The 24,813-nt window shown below is 38.4% G+C and overlaps 1 protein-coding gene across 1 annotated transcript in view; it reads right to left on the reverse strand.

Annotated features, from left to right (window-relative positions):
* Positions 1-24,813, reverse strand: part of LOC140235480 (gamma-aminobutyric acid receptor subunit alpha-2-like) — a 68,526-nt gene that overhangs the window by 34,637 nt on the left and 9,076 nt on the right. The window contains exon 2 of the mRNA XM_072315508.1: positions 3,648-3,844. Coding sequence (XP_072171609.1) covers positions 3,648-3,844 — 197 coding nt within the window. The remainder of the gene's footprint in view (positions 1-3,647; positions 3,845-24,813) is intronic.

The raw sequence follows: 24,813 nt of genomic DNA on the forward strand, positions 1-24,813 counted from the left end.
AATGAAATCTAACCTTTTGGATGGATGAGTTGTATGTCTGGGGAGCGTTTCCCCGTACTATGTCATTTAACTTGCTGTGCGAATGATTAACCCATAACACACAGAACATGAGCTTCCTATATATGATATATTCTATGTTATATATTATATATTATGTATTAAATATTAAATATTATATATTATATATCATATATTATATATTATATATTATATTATATTATATTATGTATATATATATATATATATATATACAATTCTATGTATATATATTCCTCTCTCTTTCTCCCTTTCAAACAATGTAGGGGTCATGATAAACTAAACTCACTCTCTAGCATTTATTTTATATGATACATCGCGATGAAGTGACAATACACAAATAAATTCTGAACTTTGAACTTTCTGAATCAAAATGCGGTCACTTCCTCAAAAGAAAAAAAAATGGTCTTAAATCAAACTTCTCATCATGTCGGTTCTAACTCTTAGGACCTTGTGGTAACTGACAAAGGTTTCACAGTCTTCTACCATCGTCATCGCTGTTTTAACAATTTCAGAAGTCATGGAAGTGTAAGCAGATCTCAGTCAGTATTCATAGTTTGTGATTGAAAACATGAATGTAAGAAAGACTCAAGTCCACTGCAGAGGATCTCGAGAAATTGAAAAACAATAATGATAATCAAATAACATCGTAATATGGGTTTTCCCATTCAATTTCAAACTTTTTTCATTCATTTTCACAAATTCTTACTTCAATTTCGTCGCGGAATGTCGGGAGTAGCCAATCTTACTTTCAAATTCGTCTTTCGTCGTTCATTTTCAAATAAAGTCCATTCAATTTAGTTATTTGGCATACATTTTCGTAATTTACAGTTCAAATTCGTCAGTCTCACTCGCAGCACACAAAACAGCAGGATCGATTTTGTCAATCAGTTTCGTTAAATTTTCATTCATATTCGTGTCATATCTCTACCCGGTGTGATTTTCCAGTCATTCATGTATTTTTTTTTCTGTAACCGTTCACATTTTACATTCAGGAGTTAACATACACACAAGTGCCCCCCCCCACACACACACAGAACCACAAATACAGACACACACACAAGCAATCCGAGTACACACTGATACAAACAGACGTATATCATCTCGCAAACGAAAACACTGACAAACGATTTCTAGGCAAACATGATTAAAGACAAAAATTAAGTGATTGATTTAAGAATTGTCAAAGAATGGATAACATAATTATGTTTGCTGCTTTCCAGGGTATAAAATTTAAACTTTGCTTCATGCATTATGATGCGAAAACCTGAACATTACGAGTTAAAGTTCAAAATGTGACACTGACATACTGTCCTGGGTTGTGACTTTTGACTGTCGTTTATCCTTCAATCTTTTTCGTTGGCAGTCTTGTTTTTCGTGTGTGTTGTTAAAGCAAATGGTTAGGGAATAATGTGTAACGATACAGTTTACGAGAGAAAGTAAAAATATGTCGGCTTAAAGTTGGTTAACCATCAAAATAAAGAATCGACAATATCTGACTAATTTGAATGAAAAATTCATGAAATTATGTGAACAAAGACGAATTTGATCTTCACATTCTGCGATCCGTCAGCGGGAGGGACGAATTTGAATGACAGTTGACGATTCTGAATGCTATGTCTTCGAAAATGTTTGACGAAAAACGAATTACAATGACAATTGACGAAATTGAAGTTAGGATTTGCGTTCCACCTGCTTCTCGGGACGAAATTGAATAATAAATCTTTGACATTGAAAGACAAAAGTGCAAAAATGGTTAGGAAAACCTATATTAGCTTTATTTTCTTTTAAGTCATGGGATTGTTATTCGTATTAATAGAAATCGAAATCAGTCATTTGAATCGTTATCTATATTTTCATTATTCGCAAGAGGTCTCCAAAGATGATATCTAAATTTGAACTTGGGCCGTTCTTAAATTCAGCTATCAATTTGGTTGAATTTGCATCGCTTGCAGTTTATTGTTTCCAGCATCGTAGTGCACGGTCGTACAATAATGATTATTATTAAGTATTGTGACTAAAGGCACTTCATCACGACATCTGCGCCCTATTGCATAAAGCATGTTAAGGTTGAGATCATGCATAATTTTTAATGTCAGAATATCAACCTCTAGTTTCTGAATACTCAATTCTGATTAGCTGATACCATACGTTTGATTTTCTGACGTATCTTTGATAGTATCTCTTTATGCAACAGGGCCTTGGTGTTACGCAACCATCATTCAAGATAACTTTTCAGTCTGAATGTCCCCATATACCGCTCTATTTTGACTTTGGCCCCGGTAAAATAAAACTTCACTTGGACTTGGGTTGTCGTGTCGTTTTGTCGTGCAATATGATTTAGTTTGGTGTATTCAAAATCAGGCATTACATAGACACTAGCCTGTCTCTGATAAAGGAATTTCGGATCTACTTCTGTGGCATTATGATATCATTGTTAAAGCGTAGATTTCAAGCACAAACCCGTCGCCACCCCCTTCTTGCAATTTCCTGATCGACATCCGACACCGTACACGCCAAAGGCACACAGTGCCTACATACATCTGACCAACTCTAGTTTTTCAAGAAAGTTTGACGCTGGGATAAAATCCAGCCACAAGTTGGCAAAGTAAATCCAAAGAAATTCGAGCTTTTCCTCCCATGGATTGGACGGCGATGGCAACATTCATGTTTTTGTCCGAATAAGTTTCATTTCGCTGTTCGACAGTTGTTCGAGCCAGGGTACAGTACAAGGAAATCTATAAGGGCACTGAACCCATGTGGGAAACGATTCTTTGCTGCCAAATTGCAAATGTTATCAAGATACGTTTCCATCTCTCCTTTTTGTCACCTCCCTCCCCCCCCCCTCTCTCTCTCTTTGTCTATCTCCCTCTCTCTTTCTTCCTCTCCTTTTCCTTAGGTTGGAAAGTATCAGGGAATGTGTAACATGACTCAGAAACTGTAGGCGTAATTTATTCCGTGGCCTTCCTCGTTCATCCTGTGAGTCTGCATATTTACCCGTCTCGATAAATGACCCGATCGGTACCAGAAATTGTTCGTTTGTGTGTATGCGTGTGTATTTTGTGTTTGCGCAACCTTGCGAAATGATGAAACATGTGTTTTCTGGTATCTAAGAATCACGATTGTGTCTTGATCCACTCCGCAAAACAAAACAAGACAAAACAAACATAACAAAACAAACAAACAAACAAACAAAACCTTGGCATCATACAAACACACAATTTTTCTTGATTAAACCAGCAGCCGGGGACTCACGGACACTGTGACTTGTGTTTCAATACCCCGACTATAATGATTGAGGGTAGAGGAAAGACAGAGTGAAAAGGGGAGGCCACCGGACATTGGTCTCGGACATTGGAGGAAGCTGAAAGAATGTTTGCTTTTCAATTCTTGGCGGTGTCTAAGAATTTAATCGAGCACGGGTTTGAGTTGATATTGAACTACAGTTCTGCTTCCTCTGGCTCACTTGAAATGATAATGAAAAAACAAACAAACAAATGTTTTTTTTTTCAGTTTGAAACGCTCGATACGGATACATTATAGACACTTTGACAAGATCAAATGCTACCGTTAAGACGCTTTAAGCTGATTGGACACTGAGGGCGGCCTACCTCCCATGTTCGGCCTCAGATTCTTGTCATAGTGGCTCTCGTTGACGAGATGATCCAGTATCCGAGAGATGTTTGCTCGGGCTTGCTCTTCCTTCTCGAACTCAAGCCACTCCTTGTCGATGATGCTGGCGACCTCGCTCTCCCTAGTGACTTCATCCATACCTTCGCTGGTCGTCGTCAGAAAATCACAGAGTGTACTGTGAAGAAAAAGAGGATAAAAGATTATCAATCTTTTCTCTTTGAACCCTATCCCCTTGTTTCTGTCTCTTGAACAGCAGATCCAAACAAACGTTCACTCACAGTTAGGGAGAGTGAAAAAAAGAATATCAAACAGATATACTTTTCAAAGAAATACAGACTTCTGTCTTTATATGCCTACTGCAATACTGTCTTTTCTTTTTTTCCTTTCGTCATCATGGTCTTCTTTATTCAGGGCACCCTCTTCATCGTTGTCATTGCTTTACCAGAGGACCTTGCTATTATTGTATATTACTTAAGCTTTGCCAGGTACCCAGTTATACACCTGAGTTGAGAGGGGCATGATGGGTAGACACAATAATTTTATCTCTCATCTCTTCACTCCCTTGCCTATGGTTTCATAATCTGAACCATTGGGCTTTCCAGCCTTGCGGAAAACTGCTGCCAACAATAGTTCAATCCGTGTGAAGGACTTATAACCTCTCGCGGGAAAAGATGACGTCATGGCCATAGGCTTACAACATTTGAACTGTCACTTTCTCTGGGAGTCACATGACTACTAATCAGAACAGTACATCAACATAATTATTCCCTACGGATTATGACAGTATCCGTGTTATAACACGAAAATGAAAAGCCAGGGATTTCTAAAATAAAGGAAATATGCAATTTCCAATTTAGAAATGAGACAAGAAAATATATTAGAAAGAAAAGGAACTTCAAGAAAGAGAGAAATAAAGAGAGATGTGATCATAATGCACACATAAACACAACAATCATGGCCATTGGAATATATATATATTATATATATGTGTGTGTGTGTCTCGTTACTCAGTAAGAGGTATAATAAGAGGTATATAATAGTTAGGTTGTGAAACAGTTACAAAAAAAAACACATCTCGACGCAAGACTTTCAGTTATATGAAAGAGGTATTATCAAAACAAAAGAGAATCGTATATTTTCTGTGTACTTGCGTATGCATGTATACGCATCTTTACGTGCCCAATGACGCCCAATGGCGTAAAACTATGTAGAGAAAATGCTTAAAAACGATAATGAGGCTATTAATGGCGAACAATCTATTTTAATCGATAGAATCAAGAGGAGATAATGTTGTCGTGATCAATGTGTTCATATTAGGAACACAAACACACATCAACTGAAGTTGATTGATGTTAGGCCACTTAGTGCATATTGTGATAAAAACTACAGCAACAACAACGACAACAGAAGACAAGCAGGCATCGGGGGGAAATGGAATGATATATGACGGTTTATTTCTGAATCGAAAGAGTGGAAGAGATCATTTTACATCCATGACTGTCAGTATGTGGGGCAGAACATTATTACACACATTCATCACTGGGTGGTAGAAAAGTTCGCCATGCACTCTCAAGGTATGATGCATTGATAAGAGAATCGTCACCAATAAGTATTTTCTCTCTGCTGAAAGCGTGTCGTGTCATGCGAATGGTGTGTGATGTCGTTGCTTTTTTTTTATTCCGCTCTATGTTTCCTTTCTTTTTCTATCTGTGATTAAAGTTCACCCTGTGCCGGATACTGTCGTTTCACTGGAATTGTATTTCTTTATGAATGGCAGTGAGTTGAGACTCGACCACGTGTTGGGCCATGACGACACATAATCGGGGTTATTATGAATCACATATTTTGGATTACATCCCATTTCAATAGTGACTTTTTTCACCCTTGCTCTCTCCATTACAACTTTTGTCATTTTCTCTGAATAAAGCTTCTCCAATCGATGACGTCACTGGAGCATCTTCTTTTTTTTTCTGGCTTTCTTGACCATAAACGATATTATGCGGCATCACACGGGGAGCCGTTCTCGTGTTACCCTCTGCACAATTCAACACCGCGAGTATCACGTAGCCTGCCTTCAAAAAACACCACTCGTGAACTTACGATGCACTTTGGGGAAATCAGAAGCGAAAGAGATTTTGGCGATGTCAGTTATCAGCTCTTGAAAAGAAGGAGAAGAAAATATGACTGCTTGCTCGTGAATCTGCTTCATATCCTACCCCTTCATTGATTTTCTTTGCCCTCTATCAGTGGGGTCATTCCTCCTATCAAGAAAGAAGACGGGGGGGGGGGGGACAGGAGAGAAAAGAGAAGTACGTTACATACGAATATAGTGTAATCGGATTTGAACCAGTCAGGATTGGTTCTTCACGCCGTGAAATCGGCAGTCGTGCGGCAATTATTACTATCTGTATTAGATCGATACATCCCGCTGAGCCTGACATGATAAGAACATTATGAAGAAAGAGGACAGAGCTGCAAGGAGATGAGTAAGAAGAAGTGTTGAACCAGTAATAGGGATAAGATAAAGAGATAGAGAGAGATACAAACTGGTAGACGGATAGACCATCGGACAGAGGAAAAAATTCATAACAACAATGTCTAGCGAGATTCTTTGCCTAGAGTACAGAAGATTAGGAGTCGTACATCTTTTTAATGGTGACACTTCTTTCCTAACTGCCTGATTGGTATTATTCCCAAGTTCTCAATTTCTTTACTTCACGAGATGATTCTTGATCGTTTGTTTGATGAGTTAGTTTCGCCCCGCTCTACATTCATAAACCATGATGGTGAACACAGGATGGTAGAATATCAAAGACTTCATAAAGCTACAAGTGATACTATATAGAAACCTTATCATCTGTAATGATGGCAATATCACCCTGTCTGTCTGTCTGTCTGTCTGTCTGTCTCTCTGTCTGTCTGTTTGTTTCTTTCTCTCTCTTCTTTTCCATTCTCTCCCTCTCTTCTCTCCCCCTCTTTCTCTCTTTCTCTCTCATATACATAGAAAGAGAGATGGAAAAGGACAGAAGCGGAGATGATGGGAGAAAAATGGGGATAGACAGATAGATAGATATAGATACAGGGCCCAAACCGATTTTGTCGCCTTCAATCATGAAATATAAAAAGAAATTCTTCCCACCTGCGGCATTCATCACGCTCTCGTTGTCTTCTAATTTTTCAACCGGATATGAAAGTACAGTTAGTGTTGTTGTCTTTTTGTCGAAACTATTTAAGGTTTGAGGATGGGATAGAAAACGAGAAATGTTCAAACCAGCAATGGGTTTCGAATTGCCTGCAGGTATTATTGCACGGGGTTGGCTAACTCCGTGACAGTTTTTTGGGAAAGATGAAAGTCGGCGATACAGATGAAGATACGCTTGCGTACAATCCCCCCGAGCAAATGTAATAATCTCGATGACACCACCCCGTGTATGCTGTGCACGTATGGCTGGATAGATACGACGTGTGTGCTAAAACCTGCAGGTGTTTAAAGCCAATAACATGCGGGGTATGTTGTTGAGATTATGTAGCGTTGGCTGCCGAAAAGAGGCAATATGTTTAGGAAGAAAACGGAAAATACCTGGTCGTAGTGACGATAGGACCCCGAGGGTCACAAAATAATGCCCCAATACCTATTGGCTGGCTAACCACCTCACTGTCTGGGCATTGAACTACTAGCCAGCAAGTCAGACACGAGTCTTGGGTTTGATGATAAAAACCTACCTCAAGACGAACTGTCTGGAGTTCGTTGCGATTGATTAGTTGCACTATTCCAACACGTCCAATATTCGCAATAAAGTTTAGTCCACAGTACTGTTGTATACATATGACTCATGAAGTTCGAGTCTATCCGTTGAGGACGGGCTGATTTTGCTTCAACACGCATTTCCCGTAGACCCTTACCCGAGTATACTCGGGACTCGTCCTCAGAAATCTAGAGGAAGAGGAAATATTGCAAATTTCCTATAGAGTAGATCTTTCAGGTCAATGATTGAATAAGTGAATCAATCAATCAAGGAACGAATGGGTGAAAGTATGAACAAAAGCATGTGAAAGCATGCATAGTATAGAAGCAGGTGAAAGCATGCTAATGAAAGCATGCACAGTAAGATATTTTGGCCCAAGAATATGGAATAGTCTAAATTCTGTTCAACAATGTACAACTCGAGTAAGTACGCCCACGATTTTTTTGTTATCATGGCTGCTACTAAAGCACTGATCAATTCAGTGCTTATTTACGTCGATGTAGGGCAATTTGTCAATCAGTTGCAATGTACTTCTATCTGTCTATGTCCAGTCTCAAGAGAAAACAAAAACATGAATTAAAATCAAATACAAGTACCATCCTGCCTTCCTGTTAAGATGTTATTGCAGCTGCCAATGTACATTACTGATTGGGCTTTTTGTTCTGTTCCGGATTGATTTGTTGTTGTCTTACTTCTAAACATAAAAGCGATATCAGGGATCTGAAGTAAATTCAGACCGTTGTGAAGATACCACCCACAGTACTTAGTTAGAGACAACTGTGTGTATGGAAAGACATCGTAGACTTGCGGTCTTGCATAGTTTATATTGTGCAATAAACCGAAATGAAATTAAATAAAGTGCGCATTTAGAGACAGAGACAAAGAGACATCCCTTCTGTCAGACAGATTAAAACCAAAAAAGTAGATGTAGACTTCAATAGTGAATAAAACAGCCTATCTTTAATTGAGCTCTCAACAGTTAAGTAACCAACAACCGTCAATGCTGTTCAAGCGAAATGATACATCGCCGTGTTTTGCATAAAGAAGACACTTGCATCGTTTATCCGTGGGCATTGCTGTCTTTTATGTGGCATTGTGGTTTGAGAGCTGACTGTTCTTTTCTTCTTTGGGAAACTTAAATTGAACAGCGTTAACTCCTCTTGTTTCATGTGCATGTGCAGATTTTTTTTTTTTCGCACATTCGTGATCCCTGTCACTGCCGTACCCGCGAATAGCCTGTGAGATTTTTTTAGGAAGCAACACTTTGCGTAAATGGGCGCTTAGTCAGTGAACTAAACAACTACATGGATAGTATACGTGAAGAGCTTGCTTCCAAAAGGCCCTAAATCCATCATTTTTCAATTGATTTAGCGTCTTTTGGAGGCAAGCTCTTTAATATTAAACTTTGAATGTATGATGCGTCACCCGATGGAGTATACCAACCGTTTTCATTTGCACTCATCAATGCACAGTCTATTGTGTCAGCCGATCGTTTCGTATTTCATTCTCACATGCTCTCGTTTTTGTTTATGTTGTATCTTAGGATTTGTTAATATTTTTCTTTATTTTTTCTTTTGTGTCTGAAAACAAATTTACCACTGTGTTAATATTCATATTCTTCTTTTTTTTCATGGCATATGTTATATGTTTGTGATACTGCGTACGTATTAATAATGCTTGTCTTTTTGGGTGCTGTTCGTTATTCCGAAGGTTCGCTATTCCGAAGGGTCGTTAATCCGAAACACGCAAAGTCCCTATACCTAGAGGTTCGTTAATCCGAAAATGAAAAAGGGTTCGTTAATCCGAAAATTTGTGGCGTTATTCCGAAGGTTCGTTATTCCAAAGACTGGTTAATCCATAAATGAAATTCGGAACAATGAACCTTCGGAATAACGAATCTTAGGAATAAAGAGCCTTCGGAATAACGAACCTTCGGAATAACGAGCTGTAACCGTATTTTTAACCTGTTTTGACCCCTCTGAAAACCAACCTTTGGCTGACGAGGTTGTTCCACCCCATGAGTGGAAAATAAAAAATTGAATTGAATTAAACTGATTTGAAATGAACTGACGATTCATACACACACACACACACACACACACACACACACACACACACACACACACACACACACACACAAATCTTTGTGAGGAATGATATTCCGATGATGATGACATTCCGATTGTTCATTTGAAAACAAATTCCACTGTGAAAGTTTAATCATATGGTACAGTATGTCAATACAAGACATTTTTTGTTTGTTGTCACGAAGTATGTATATCTATGTATATTCTCAACAACACGCATGTCAGATTTTTCATATTTTTTTGTACATTCTGTTGAAAAAAAAAGTGAAAATAAAGTTTGCACTGAATTGATTGAATTGAATTGAATTGAATTAAATTGAAGTTGCATTATTCAACAAAAGTAACTCAATGGTGGCTTAGGCCATAATATGAGATGGATAAGACTTCAATATTACACATACATGAATGGGCACCAGGCATGAGGTATAAATCCCAGTGAGAGTCTATAAAATCATTAATCTTTTTGGCACTCAGGTATCAGTAAATCAGTAATCTCCGACGCGACTTTTTCTCACGCGCACAACACAGCCCGAACGAAGCGTGCGTGACATTGGTCCCCAAGCGAGTTGAAGTATTTCAGAAATATGAATGTAAACACGGTCCTCCCTCCCTTACCGGCACCCTATCATCCTTTTGTCACGAGTCTCATTGTTTACTCATCGTTCGAACCAGACAGATCGGAAAATTGATAACGGAAAGATGATGTTGTGATTACGCCCATACCAGGCACCAATAAAGGGTTCAGCAACCGGGAAAACGCTGGTGCTTCCTGCTTGGCAAGGGTAATTATCTCCTCTTTTTCAGCCATCACTGAAGCTGCTGCTCGACGTCGCGCGAAACAAAAATCAAATAAATGTGATATCAAGTTAAAACAGCTTCTCTCGCACGTTCTTAGTTTCCTTCCGTCATCTACAACCTGTATGACTTTTCAGGGTGATAGAAATGCACTGTTTGAGATATATATTTACCTACTAATATACCTCAGAGCAAGTGATTGAATGAAACATCGTGTCTTGTTTATGGCGCCTATTCTTCGTGCATAAGTCAATCAAATTTGAATAGCAAACTTACTTACTTGGCAATAAAACAGCTTCACTATGGCAGTATGGTTTGTTGTTTCTTCTTCTTTAGTTTGATATTCACAAAGTATAGACATTTTCAAACTTGCGGTGAGCATCATAATTCCTCTTACATTATCTGATTGATGTTGAGTCCTTTAAGAGCGCCATGTCCACTGCCGTTCATTCAGTGGTCTTGTATGCGGAAGGCGGAGAAAGGCCAACTGGTGTCCGTTTCTTGTCAATATCCTCTCTTCGTCCCAAACACGTGTTGCCATCCCGCCATGGGAGATGAGTCTCGGTCTGTTTCAGCTGGCCAATACTTCTTCTTTCTTTCTTTTTTAACGTGTGAGACCCTCTTCAGACCACACAATTTTACATGGTATATTCACTGGTTTTCTTTGCGATCTGAAATCATCTGCTCATGTCTCTCTGCTCAAGTCAACACTCCGATGAAACACGAGTGTTGATGAAAGAATGTTAACAAATAAAAAGACAAGCAACACCTCTTTCGTTCTCAGAGTCAAGTTCTGTGTCGTTCAACATTATATACGTTTAATAGGAGAATCAGTAAATTTCTCCAGTGGAAACTTTCAGAAGCTGTTTGTGTGTATAAGTATCAAGCTGTTTATTGAGTAGGTGTGTTTTACGCTTATTTTTATCGGGGTTCATTGTTTTGTTAGAAGCTTGAAAAAAAAAAATCACTAATAGCAAGTACAGTTCTCCCCGTACAATCAACTGGTAATGAAGGACAATTATTAGTCTGAATGGGGTAAAATATTGACCTGTCGGAACAATATAATATCATATCTGTGCGCAAGCAGCGTGTGTGCACGTGGCAGACAACAGCTGGAGATTTTGGCGCCATCACCGAGGTGTGTCGCGTGTGTTACCTTTCGTCTTCTATCATGGCATGAGAACGAAAAACTAGACAAGGAATACACGTGTATACAGCGATCGTCTATACATATGATTCATCGTGGAGCACGAGTCTAAATCAATTCTTGTCAATTTTCCGAAGGACAAGAGCCTTGGAAAAGGAGGGAGTAGAAACCAGGGAAGAGGCGGAAGAGGGGGAGGAGGAGGAAATTCAGAACTTTTTTAGTAGCAAGCATTCATTTTATTGACACAATCTTTTGAATACATAAACAATTACGCCGATGTATGGATTAAGAAAATCTATATAGATTATGATAAGCGAAAGAGATGACAACGAAACAAACGTAAGCCATGCTACGAAACATTTCAAAGATCAATGTGTCTCTTTGATATGTGTTTTGTGTACAGATAGAAATGCATCATGGTCGAATTGTGAGAACGAAAGTGAAGGATTGTGCGTTTTACCCATAAGGTTTAATTAATGTGTTTTTTTTTTCTGGTTTGAGACAGGAGAAATAAACAAAAAACAGTCTCCGTCAGAGACAAGCAGCAGCAAACTGGGGGGGGGGGGATGGGATGGACCCAATTTTGTTGGTGTTGTTTTACTACCTGCTCCACAAAGACATATTACTGGAACTTCAACGATATATCTTAACCATCGTTAACCTGAATTTCTGTAATGAGTTCATGACGAAGAACAATTTTGCTGCTAACAGTTATCAAAATACTGACCCCACTTTCACTGGTTATTTTGGGTTTTTTCAGTTATATCTTAAATGTAATGCTGATTGGATAATTATGTTGTTTTCGAGTTTTTTTCTTTATCACAACCCTCAGCGTTGCCCAGCGTACGTGATAAAAGATTGCTAGGGGTCCACTCGCAGTGGATTTGGAGTGTGGTCTCTACAATTCCTGGGGGTAAGAAATTAATTTGTATCCCACAAAGGTGTTTTGAAAAATAATACATAGATGAAGCCAAGCGGACTAACATGTCACGGGCCTTCATGATTGCTTTGTTGAATTGGGACTAGTCTCGGTTACCCAGTGCTCTTTTTGTTTTTGTTTTGTTTTCGGTTCCCTTTTTTTTTTCTCCTTTAGTTTGCATTTCACCTGGGAAATATTTGCCGCTTGCAAAACGACAGATGAAAAATCTCTTATCGTCAGAGTGGGAGTGGTTATTGCCTCCGTGTAATTACATGGATAGGAAGACTATGAGTGCATAGCGTGGGGCTTGATGATGCAGTGTAATACACTATAGGGCCTTCACTTGAACATAATTATGCACATGCAAACTATAAAAAAAAAAGGACTGGGGAAGGGCATAATCACTGCGTAGTATTGTAATGACTACAGAAACACATAACATCGACACATATAAGTAAATCTAAATATATGTGTGTGTGTGTGTGTGTGCGTGTGTGTGTGTGTGTGTGTGCGTGTGTGTGTGTGTGTGAGTGTGTGTGTGTGTGTGTGGGTGTGGGTGTGTGTGGGTGTGTGTGTGTGAGAGAGGGAAGAAAGAATGAAAGAGCTAGATGCACGTGTATACGACAGTCACGACACTTTATTCTACAAAGAATACCGTATTGAAAAAAAAACAAGACAAAGCAAAACAATACATGAGACCCCAAGAAACTGCTTTCATATCAAGTAGTTTTGTTTGAGAGTTATATTTCATCAATTTGTAAATAGTTGCCAATGCAATTTTGTATCTGAAGCGGAGGAAAAGGAATGCAAAATACAAACACAATTCCTCTGTCTGTTTGTCTGTCTCTTTCTCTCCCCCCCCCCCCCTTGCTGTCTGCATTTCGTTTTTAATCAAATTATTACTTTCAACTTTGGCTTTCACCTGCACTTGACATGCTTGAAGATTAAAGTTGATATATTCAATTCCTGATATTTTTCTAAAATGTACATGCATCCGTTTTGCACAGACAAGAAGAAATCAAGTCAAAGCTGCAGGTCCATCCACACACTTGGGATGTCTCTAGAAACTGTCCCGACATCTGGATGTACCTAATTCAGTAGGAGAAAAGACACGAGTTCCTGCCTATAGATTTTATTGATCCATCTTCGGAATCGTACGACCCTTGCGGGGAAAAGGGTGCCTGAAAAGGGGATGGAATCGAAAAAGTGTTGTCAGGCTTTGCTTTCGGAAGACCTTGAAAGTTTCACGGCGTGATTATTCCGTCATGGGATTCCTGCTAAGGATCGAGTGGTATCCGAGAGGAAATCGAAGCGAAAGGGATTTGGTAGACGTCGAAGAAAAAAGGGGAAAAAAGTATGGACCTAGGCAAAAGAAATCCCCTAACTGTAGCAAGTTGAGTTCATCTCAACAGTCTGTCTGTTAGAAAATCTGGTATAATATTTTCCCAGATGAACACGCCGCAATCAAAACTTGGATTTAGTTTCCATCTATCCTAAAACAATAGCACTGTGTCACTACATCACAAGGGATTATAATCTCTCTTATTTTAACCTAGACAATATGTCTGTTCATTTGCAATAACCAGTCATGTCGTTTTTACCTCTCCCATAATGTAAGGAAGTGAGTGGGGGGAAGCCTGGAAGAAGCGACATTTTGCGGATGTCTTCCGATAATAAGTTACAAGCAAGTGCATACGTTTTGATATCGATCTCAGCATGGTACCCCTTCATTGTAAAACAAAATGGTCCCCTTTGATGACAGAACTCATTTCCTTGCATTGATATGAAGTAATTTGGTCGGCTGTAGCTTTTGATCGCAATTTATTATGTAATGTTTAATGTTGATTACGTCATTTCCTGTGTGACTATAGAGGCAGATACGACCATGATATAGTTTGACACTGTCCGTAAATGAACTCATCAAACACGAGAACGCCTGAGCATACATTCCATGTACTCATGCTTACAATGAGCCACGAGTCAGTATAGTCCCAACTGTTAAACGCGTTGACAGTAAAGTGCCGTCCAGAAAAATAGATTTCTCAAATTTGTACAGCTGACCATTATATAACTGAGATAAAAATGATGCATGTAACAATCCGGATGTTACAACGCACACCTTTTTTTTTCTTTTTTTTTTCCGGAGAATGTTGGATAGTGGATAAGCCTTTGACTCAAACAGTCCTTTGTATGGGTGTTTCACAAAGAATTCAAGTCGATCTTAAAATTATGGTAGGCTGTATGTGACTTCAAGAAATGTTCTTAGTTTTATATAAGAATAAAAAAAATGAGAGTTTCTCATACAGGTATTAATTAACAAAATAAAGTACGGGACACATTTTTCTTTTTTTTTTTTGAAAATTTGGTAACGATTCGAAGTGGCTTCTGAAAACATCATATAAATTGAAACAATAAACCAACGGCCTACCTATAATTCTAAGTTGATCATAACTTTTAAGTACAACTTAAATTCTTTGTGAAACAACCCCCCCCCCCCATATATATAGGATTCCGATTCTGCACATACATACTTGGAGAAGCTGTGTTTACACCATATTATGTCCCTAATGACTGAGGCGCACAAAATGGCTACAGTAGGGGTACTATGATAATGACAAGGTGCTCTTGAAGAATACTACATCTTTGAAGGGATCGTATAGTGTTGGTTGAGACCTAATTTAAGGTTTGTAAAATTTTTGGTTAGATAATCAGAAAGCTCTTATGAAATATGAATGAACATGTAATTCCAAAAAAGAATGCAACGTTTTTTTTAATGAAAATTGCTTTTGAAATGGCTGAGATATCCAAAACAGAGCGATCCTAGTAAAAGGTGGGATCCACCTTTTATTACGATCTCTTTGTTTTACATTGTTTTAGGATGTCTCAGCCATTCCAAAACCGATTTTCATCAAATAAACTTTGAGTTCCTCTTAGGATGGCATGCTCTGTACTGTTTCATAAGTGATTTATTGGTATCTCGCAAATAGTTAAAAGCCCAATCCTCATCTCCATCAATACAATTTATCCCTTTAACTGAAGGGACTACCAGGTCAATGAACTCTTACATTAATGTCTTATGTTATTATTACTGCACACTTCAAACTTCAAACTTCAAACAAGTATTAGCGGCTTAAAACTCTGTCAAGAGTGAATTCTATTCTTTGTTTTCTTTGCAAAAATGGTCTTTCCTCAAAAGACAGTCTTTAAGTGGCTTGCCTATCATTTCTCTCATTAGAAGTAGGTCTTAAAATTCTTTTATATATTTGATATTAATATTATATGGGCTCATCAAATACATGGTTACAATTTCGTATTTTATCAATATTGGTTTTGAGGGGAAAGCATATTACAAGCTCTACTTTTTAACTTCCCCTCCATTTTCAACATTACGCAGTAAATAGCACGTATATGTTTATTTATTTCTTCCTCAACTCATGGTGTTTATAAATATATTTCGACGTACTGAGAATATGTAATTTTTTTAAATATTATTTGTGGGGTTTTTTCGTGATGTATTAATTGTACATTGTCACTCTTTGTTAAAAATGAAACGAAAACGAAAAAAAAAAAATGAGCCAAATGAATTTTGTAAAAATGTCCATTGGTGAGTTAACAACTATCAATCTAATCATCACAGGACTCTCATGAATGCCCACCAAAAATCAGTTGCCATTTTGTCTAAATGTTGCTTTTGGTATAAAAACACGGCATATGGCAGTTTCAAGCTTCCATGAAAACGGAAAAGATACGGAAGCATTCCTTTTGTATAACGCCTTTTCGTTTAACATGTGGCCTACTTTTTTTTTTCTCCTCTCAATTTTATTCATGTCAAGCGGCACTAAAGAACATTCGCTGAATTTTTAAAATGTGATTCTTGGCTCCCATTCACCTGTGACGTCACTTTTAGATCGAGGCACCGCCTGTCTTTTCAGGATGTTCTTGCAAATGGAGGGCATACCGACCTTGAATGACATTTTGTTTTAACTGGGCTAGACTGGCTGCGTATCTATTAGAAGCATGAGACGTTCACAGAAAACAGCATCAAGCCATTTCTGACTGCTAAATGAGCCAAGAATTAAATCAAGGAATATGATGAATGAGAGAATGATATGGGACAAGGCATAGCGCCTCGACGAGCCCAAGATGTGTGAAACAGAGGGGACAAAGAAGACGATGATACTTTCAAATTGGCGGATGAGGTTACCTTTGATACATTTAGGCTAAAATGCGGTGAAAGCGCCATCATTACAGACCTTCAACGGCACAATCACGTGTCGGATTGGCGGGATGAAAGGGAAGAATGAATGGTGACATTAGGGAGAGTCAACAGTTTGATCAAACGGGTAAATCCTGCCTCCATACCCGGGGCACTGTATGAGAGCCTGGGAGTTTCATCCCGACGCAATTGGCGTAATCCAATTTCTGGCTGGGGAAACACATGTGCGAAGGCATGTCAGTGCGATGATGCGATAACAGTTCGAATACAATTCGCCTTCAGCAAACCAGTTCTTGTCATCAAACCTCTCACTGGGAAAGAAAAAAAAAAAACACTCCAAGATGTGCTATCTTTCCAAAGCTGACTCTGCAACAAAGTGTGTATTTGACTACCAATCAGTACAGGCAGTTAATGAATAACTAACTACAGAAATGGATAATGATAGAAGAATAACAACATAACTGAATGAATGAATTGACAACAAACAAACAACAAACTTATTAGCGTAACATATGAGAAATGAATGAATAGATTAGTAGATAAAGTAACTGACACAAATCAAAATGCTTGATCTTAATTCATATTTCGACATAGAAAATGATAAGTTTTAGAGTATGCTATATATGCCATCATGAGAAAAATACGTACAAGTTAAGCACCCCTTTGTAATCATACGTTGTGTAATATCAGATGGGGGGGGGGGGAGTCTTCTTCAGATGAAAGATGGGAGCTTCTAAGTTTTACCGAGTAACAATACATTTTTGGGATCGAACAATGGATCCTCCCTCACTACAAGTGAGTTGCAATCATGTAGCCCTTGAAGCCAATTCACTCCCACTAGTTGAGAATATTTTCACAACGGCAGAGTATGGAGCGCTGTTGGTGAACAGCAAATTTCATGCTAAAACACAAATACACAAACACATACACAAGGGTAACAGGCAGGGTGAGGTATCGAGGGATAAGAGAGATAGAGATGTTTCGAAGAAGGCACCGGTATTAACACATACAGTTCATCATCAGGTAAATTTTAGTCAAAGTCGGACGAAGTGTACAATTTATGCTTTAAAGTTTTACTGTGAGTATCTACTACCTTGAATCTAGTAGACATTGCACATTATATCGCTCACAGGCATAATGTGTAGGCGTGTGTGTGTGTGTGTGTGTGTGTGTGTGTGTGTGTGTGTGTGTGCGTGTGTGTGTGCGTGTGTGTGTGTCTTCGTAAAGTACAATATTCGTCAATTTCGTTTACCAGATTCAAAAAGGGTAGTCTCCTAAAAGCAATGGAATTAGGGTTAATGGCTGACCGAAACCATGTAGACCTACTGTAGTACTGTATACGAGAGTGGGTAGCAACAAGCATTGCTTCCCTTCATCCTACCCCCCCCCCCCCCACCGCTCCTTTATTTGGATGACACGTATTTGAGCACAACACAGCCACCCTCCCGTTTTGATTTACACCAAGAGCTCAGTATTTTGCCTCGACGTTATCATTGCAGATTTCGTCAGAAAATTTGTGTATGCGTGTGTGTGTGTATGTGTGTGTGAGAGAGAGATGGTGTATTTGTGTGTGTGAAAGTGTGTGTGTGTGTGAGTGAGCATCGATGCCTTTGAGTATGAGTATGCACGCAGGCGACAAACGGATAATACTCCCAACCAGTGAACAAAGAATGAGTCCCAGAGAGCTTCAGACTTTGTCACCAAATAAGTGCCGACCAGGCGTCTCATTTTGTGAACAATGGGGGCGCCAAATGGAGTCTCTTCCGTTCATCGGAATCCGGGTATTAGGTTACTTCCCCGAAACTTCCTTCATAATCTTAGGAGACAGTTATAGGAAGTATGGACAGAGATGAAAGAGACTTGGCAAGAAAAAATATATATATATTTATAATATATATAAACTAAAGGAGACGGGAATGAAAGGAGGTTAAGAGAACCAACTTCCCGATATGAATTACTCACGATTCATATTTGTAGTCACGAAGCAACTGATATTTCAACACTTTCACATGAATGCTGTTTTTGATGAAAACTGTTTGTTTTGTTTGTCTGCTTTTTAGTTTTTTTACTTGTGGCCCCACTATTAAAGAACAACTCAGCAGAATTTAAATGTTCAATATCGTAAGCTCATGTGTAGTGGATTTTGGAACACATTTGGGAACACTTAACGTATTCTCCTTGGAGAATGAAGCTGTGTAAATGGGTAATTAACGCAATGCCTAAGGCTGTATGTGAAGGTCATGTATGAAGCTTAAATTCGGATTTCACAATCTCGTATACTGAATGAGTTCAGAGCACTTAACGCATACGGTCACACGATTCATATATAACTGCACCATTAATCAGTTGAACATGGATGGGAGAGGAACCACATTGGGGCTGAGGTATTTACCTTCTACAATACAGCGATGATTATGATGAGACACTCTTAAGAATTTGTGATATTGTGCAAGAGAGTGCTCTTTCAAATACCAATACAATACAGTTTCACTGCGTTAATAATCAAAACAACAAAATGCAGATAGATTCAGAAGAATGACCTCCTATGCGCACTGTTCACTGTTGCTAAAATTAGGAAAAACTTTTGAAGGGTAATCTTCGATAGATGGTAAAATGGAATATCTATGAGATTCTTTCTGCAGAGTACTGTGACTCCCAAACCCAGTGAGTAATAAGGTTGGAATAGAAACGAAGAAGAGTAAAACGTGTATCAACATTCCTAGCAGCTTGTATTCACAGAGCAGTTTTAGAGTACGATAACGCATACGTGTTCCTTCAAGAAAATGCCAAAGGTCATGTTCACTCATCTCCTGTATATTTGGTCTTTAGTACACCTTTAGACGCTATTCCAAGTATAATATTCCAAACTATGATGCTGCTTGTGTGATTGACCCGTTCTGTAGGGGAGCCCGGTGGCCTGCGTATCAAGTCTATGGGCATTTCAAAATTCGGTAAGTTATTTCTATGGATGTTTCGCCGCATCATTCTGTCTGCGTAGAGCAATCTACGCAGATACAAATGGTCCTACAATAAAACAAAATTCTTTGAATGCTTTACTTTATTTGCTTGTATGATAATTTTCTTGTTCGAAAAGAGAATACACACACACACACACACACACACACACACACACACACACACACACACACACACAATGAAACCCTCTCGTTATGCTACTATGATAAGGTGGTAGAAAGTTACTGGAAACAGGTGCGTCTACGATTAGATGTTATTCATCACCCCTCTCATTCTGTCTACCCCCCTCTCTCTGTACACTCTCTCTCTCCTTCTCTCTATTCCTCTCTCTCTCCGTCTCTCCCTCTCCCTCCATCTCATCTTTCATCGGGTCATTGATCTGAAGTTCGAAGTAACGCCCATTAATAGCTGCAATCATGTGTCATCTCGATTTCCCTGAGATAATTCTCACAAACAAGACGCCATTTTTTAAACATTTCACATTTGAATAAAAAACTCTAAAGTTTACCGTTCTCAGTCACTCGTTGTAAGGAATTCTAAAAAATGAATATAAAAGTCACCAATCCTATTCTATATATAGAAGGAACAGAACATTAAAGTGATTTGAATCATATTGAGAAAACTCATACATGTAATACCTGAAAGTAATTTTTGTTTTGTTGTAAAGAGAGTAGACCTGTTGCATTGGCTGTTTGCCTTAAAATGCTCGAAGTGAAAAAAATAAACAAATTCATTTATTCAAATTGCCAATGAATTGTAAGTGAAGTGTTACGTCAATGGGAATCTGAAGGGTTTTCTGGATGATTACCGTTTTTGTGTTGCAAGGAAGCAGATAGTCCTTTATGTGCCCCTCCCCGACCCCCTTTATGTGCCCCTCCCCCTGACTTTCAATTTGTGACAGCGCACTTCGTGAAGTCACTAACCCCACTAATAAGCTCCTCCTCTAACATCATCATCATGACTATAATATCTGCTGGTGGCAACGAACTCCAGACCCTCAAGTGCCATTCTAAACTTTGATTCAACTGATTCCTTCTATGTGACATGGGAAATCATTTTCCTTACACTATTTTTTTTTTCCTTCCAGTTCTCAAGCAGTCTGGGAGTTGCCGAGAAATTGGAAATATTCTATGATCAGTTCCGGCGCAAATGTTCCATTAAAATCACGAATGGGATGTCGCAAATTGATCGTTGCGCGTGTCATCATCCTAACCGTCTCAGAACCATTATCCCGTGCATGATGCCATTCATGTTGTAATAATGTTGCCAATGGGAAGGGCAGGGTTATTGCTGTATAATAGATTTTCTCCATATTCACGTCTACTGAATTTGACGTGTTTGGGACATGCACGTCTGCTCTGCAAAATGAATACGGGATTCAAGATGAGGACACGAAATTATCTCTAATTTGTGAGATTAATACTTTAACCTGAGGCAACACGCTAGTGTTTCATTTGACAAATTTTTGATACTCGACTGTTGCCCATTAACGCCCAGCTGGTCAGTTTTATTTTTTTTTCTTTGTCTGTTCTCTACCAGTGGCAATGCCAAATATACGCGGAGAAGATGTTTAAATAGTCGGTCTACCCAATGTTGGGGGAAATCCCGGGTTTGTGGTATGGATGATATGCTCGTATGTAAATGTGTGGTAAGTATTGAAGCGAGGCGATGTAGATTCAAATTTTCATTAACATTACTCTTAACGCTCATGTACAGGCACTTGTGATCGAAATTTCAGGGTGATAGAAAGAGGGCTGGAGAGAGAAAGAAAATAAGCTACTCATCACTAATCCTGTCAAAAATGCTATTGGAAGACAAAAACAAGAGTATAGAACATAAACTACATTCAAAGATAATGCAATATTCGGATCACAATATGTGGCAATTACCTAATTAAAATAACTTTTATTAACCCGAATTAGACTCAGACGGACACTCATAGATGGAATATGTTTTGTAAAACCGTCGCAATTCAGTAATTTATTAAACCATTTATTGATACTCGACTGTTGGAAATACTCTACCGCGCTCGATGCACAAGTTGAAGCTTTCGTTTAGGGAAAGTTGTTTGAAACTTATTTTCAAACAATCTCCGAGTAATTAACAAGAAAGAAAAAAAAAATTAAAAAGAAAGCAGAAGAGCAATGGAAATTTTCCAAAACTGCTTCAAAGCAAAATGATGTGTAAGAAATCAATTTACCATCACATCAAGATGATTTAAAAAAAAGTACGGTAATGATGGTTTCTCAATGGAGGAATTCTTGCCAAGCAGTATTGCCGTCGTTCTCTAGTAACTCATAATCGAGGTCATGGACTTTTTTTTATTCGGTTTCTTTTTGTTTTGATTTTATATACACACATTCATGATTTATGCATTCTCAAAGAATTTGATAAGGAAATCCGTTTTAATAGTGTTTAATTTATATCGCATTGTGAAATATGGGTAAAGCAAACAGTAATACACGCATGCTATTCTTACATCTCAAGTTTGTTATCCGCAATCTAAACCGCGTGAAAAGTACTGTGAGATGCTGAAGTGTTGATAATGACATAGAATATGAAGCATTATGTTCAATATCGGACTATCAGGCTGCATTTACCAAGCTTGGCTTACAGAATAGTGTCGGTCGAGAGCCTCGATGACATGGTAAGAATATATCTAGGGGAAGGTATTTTGTTTCTAATTTCTTTTTAAAATCTCCATCACGCGTGTCTCTACTCACGGATGGAACAGAGAGGTGAAATTTAGAACACGCATCGTTTTTCAGTGGGCCCCGATCCGACATGAAAGCCCCGCAGACCTCCAGGCATCTTCTTCTCCATTCATAAACAATGAGCCCTTCGCAACCTGCGAGCTGGGCCCGTTGCGTCTTGCGTTGATGCAAGGCCGCGCGGAAGTGTGGGGCCTTCAACAATGTGACCTAAAAATGTTCTGCTAATGATGATGTTGTTTTTAATGGCTATGAAAAGCACTGAGATTTACATGTACATTTTTGTTGTTGTTCTGTTTTTTGTTTTTGTCTCATGTGGTTATGACGGAAAACGTTATGTACTGATAATCGAGCAACCACGCGGGGTTGACGGCTTTTAAGCCACATCCTATTAAAGAAGCATGTAATGAAAATGAAGGACCTTGTGTAAAGGCATGAGGACCGTTTTCCAAGAGACTCATACTCGGGACCCCAAGTCATCTCCTGTGATCCACATCGGCTTCTTGAACATTTTTAATTGCTCGTCAATATTTTAAATGTCTTTAATATCTGACTGATGTCGATTTTGTTGTTGTTGTTATTTTAAAGAAAAAGAAAGAGAGAGAAAATGTACATTTTAGAATGTGTGTAATTGTGGCTAAATGAACGAGGAGTCCTATATGATTTTCTACTGTAAATATCTTGCTTTTGTTTTGATGGGGAGTCAGCGGCAATGCTCGATTCATAAGGGTTCCCGAAGACTTTCCAACGCCTTTCATATATTATTTTGACTTACGTATTTACTTCAGCTCTTGATTGCATTTACGTACCACTTTTGAAGAAAATGCCGACAAAACTCACAGTTTTCTATTCTGCTGTGAAAGAAATAACAACAACCGGTTGAATTCTTTGAAGTAAAAAAAAAAAAAAAAAAAGAAAAAAAAGCTTTCATATAAATAGTCTTCGCTTAATTTTGCCTCAAATCAAAATCCATCCTAACTGGTGTAACGATTACTATTCATAGAATTGAAGATGTCGCCCACAAGATTTCTTTGAAAATGCATTTATATCGTGTTTTCATTCAAACAAAAGTCCAGATGAAGAATATTTATCATTATTTAGAAAACTTTATGATTATCTCTGCGGTTTTATAATTTGCCCTGAATTTGTGAAAACCCTGTATGCTAATTACTTTCTGCATATCACAGATATATTATGATATTGCTCCCTTTAGTTCTACCCTTGCTACGGTTTTATTTCCATACTCTACTGCACTTTACGCAGCAAAAATAAAAGTGGAACACTCCATGCACAGAGGATTTTCTTCTACCATTCATTGCCTGACATTTCAGATGTAATAGATCTAGAAAATACACTTGAAAAATATCAATATAAATAAGTAAGTAAATAGATAAATCATTTGATGAAGCGATAGTGAAATGGATACATAGAAAATGGAATACATAGATAGATGAATGCATAATCACATCAATCGGACAAAAAAGGAAGGGAAACGAACAAACAAACAAGCACAAAACAAACACAGAGGCCAATGCTGGAAACATCTACACGAGTAGTAGTATAAGGAAGTGGGCAGCTGTTCATTGTGGTAGCTATCTAATAAGAAAGCTATGCAGGAAACCATACTATACATCATTCATCGCTGAGGGAAGGGAGACGGTCGTTCTCTTCCCTGGAGCTAACCAGAATTTGATTGGGAAGGCAAACGAGACACTGATGGGGGTCCAGCGGGAGTCATCCGTAAAATGTCAATATTACTCACACAGTGGACATTGTGATTTGTTCTTTATTTCTTTATTTTTTCTTTTGTGCGTGCGTGCATGTGTGCGTGTGTTTGTGTGCTTGCGTGTGTGTGTGTGTGTGTTTGAGTGAGTGTGTGTGTGTGTGTATGTATGTGTGTCTGTGATCTCGAGAGGATGAATGCTAGGGGTCAGTAACCTTTTTTTTTCCCCACTTATCGCTTCATGCACATTACACGACGTAGGGATTCCTTCAGGGCTGCACAGCGTAAGAGCCAGAACAGATCCTCCCCCACCAACCCTTCTCCACACAACGACCACATGTATGTTCATGATTACGATGCTAGGCTAAATCAAAGGACCTTTCACATCACAGAGGATGGAAATAGAGTAGAACGTTTATCAGCTTAAAAAAAAAAAAAGACGACCATGATAGTTCTCGAAATAAATGCGTAATGTGCTCAAAGTTCAAAGTTCAAAGTTCAAAGTTCAATTTTATTTCATATTTCCATTTCTCAATGATGACATTACAAAATTATTGACAACAAAACAAGAATACAAAATATATACAATCGTGTCTTTTGATTGTAGAAGAAAAGAAAAAGAAAATATACTTGACACAAATGTACAAGGTCATATTGTGTGAAAATGTCACTAGTAAGTATAAGAAATATGATGGGGCCTACATAAAAGCTTTAAAGCTTGTAAAACTGTAGGTTCCCGAGTTCATAGGCATATAATTTTACACGGAGAACGGATATGTTTGTCTTGACCAACTAAAATTACACAAGTACAAAAAATCGATGAG

The sequence above is a fragment of the Diadema setosum genome, chromosome 11 (genome assembly GCF_964275005.1).
Source record: "Diadema setosum chromosome 11, eeDiaSeto1, whole genome shotgun sequence".
Lineage (NCBI taxonomy): Eukaryota > Metazoa > Echinodermata > Echinoidea > Diadematoida > Diadematidae > Diadema > Diadema setosum.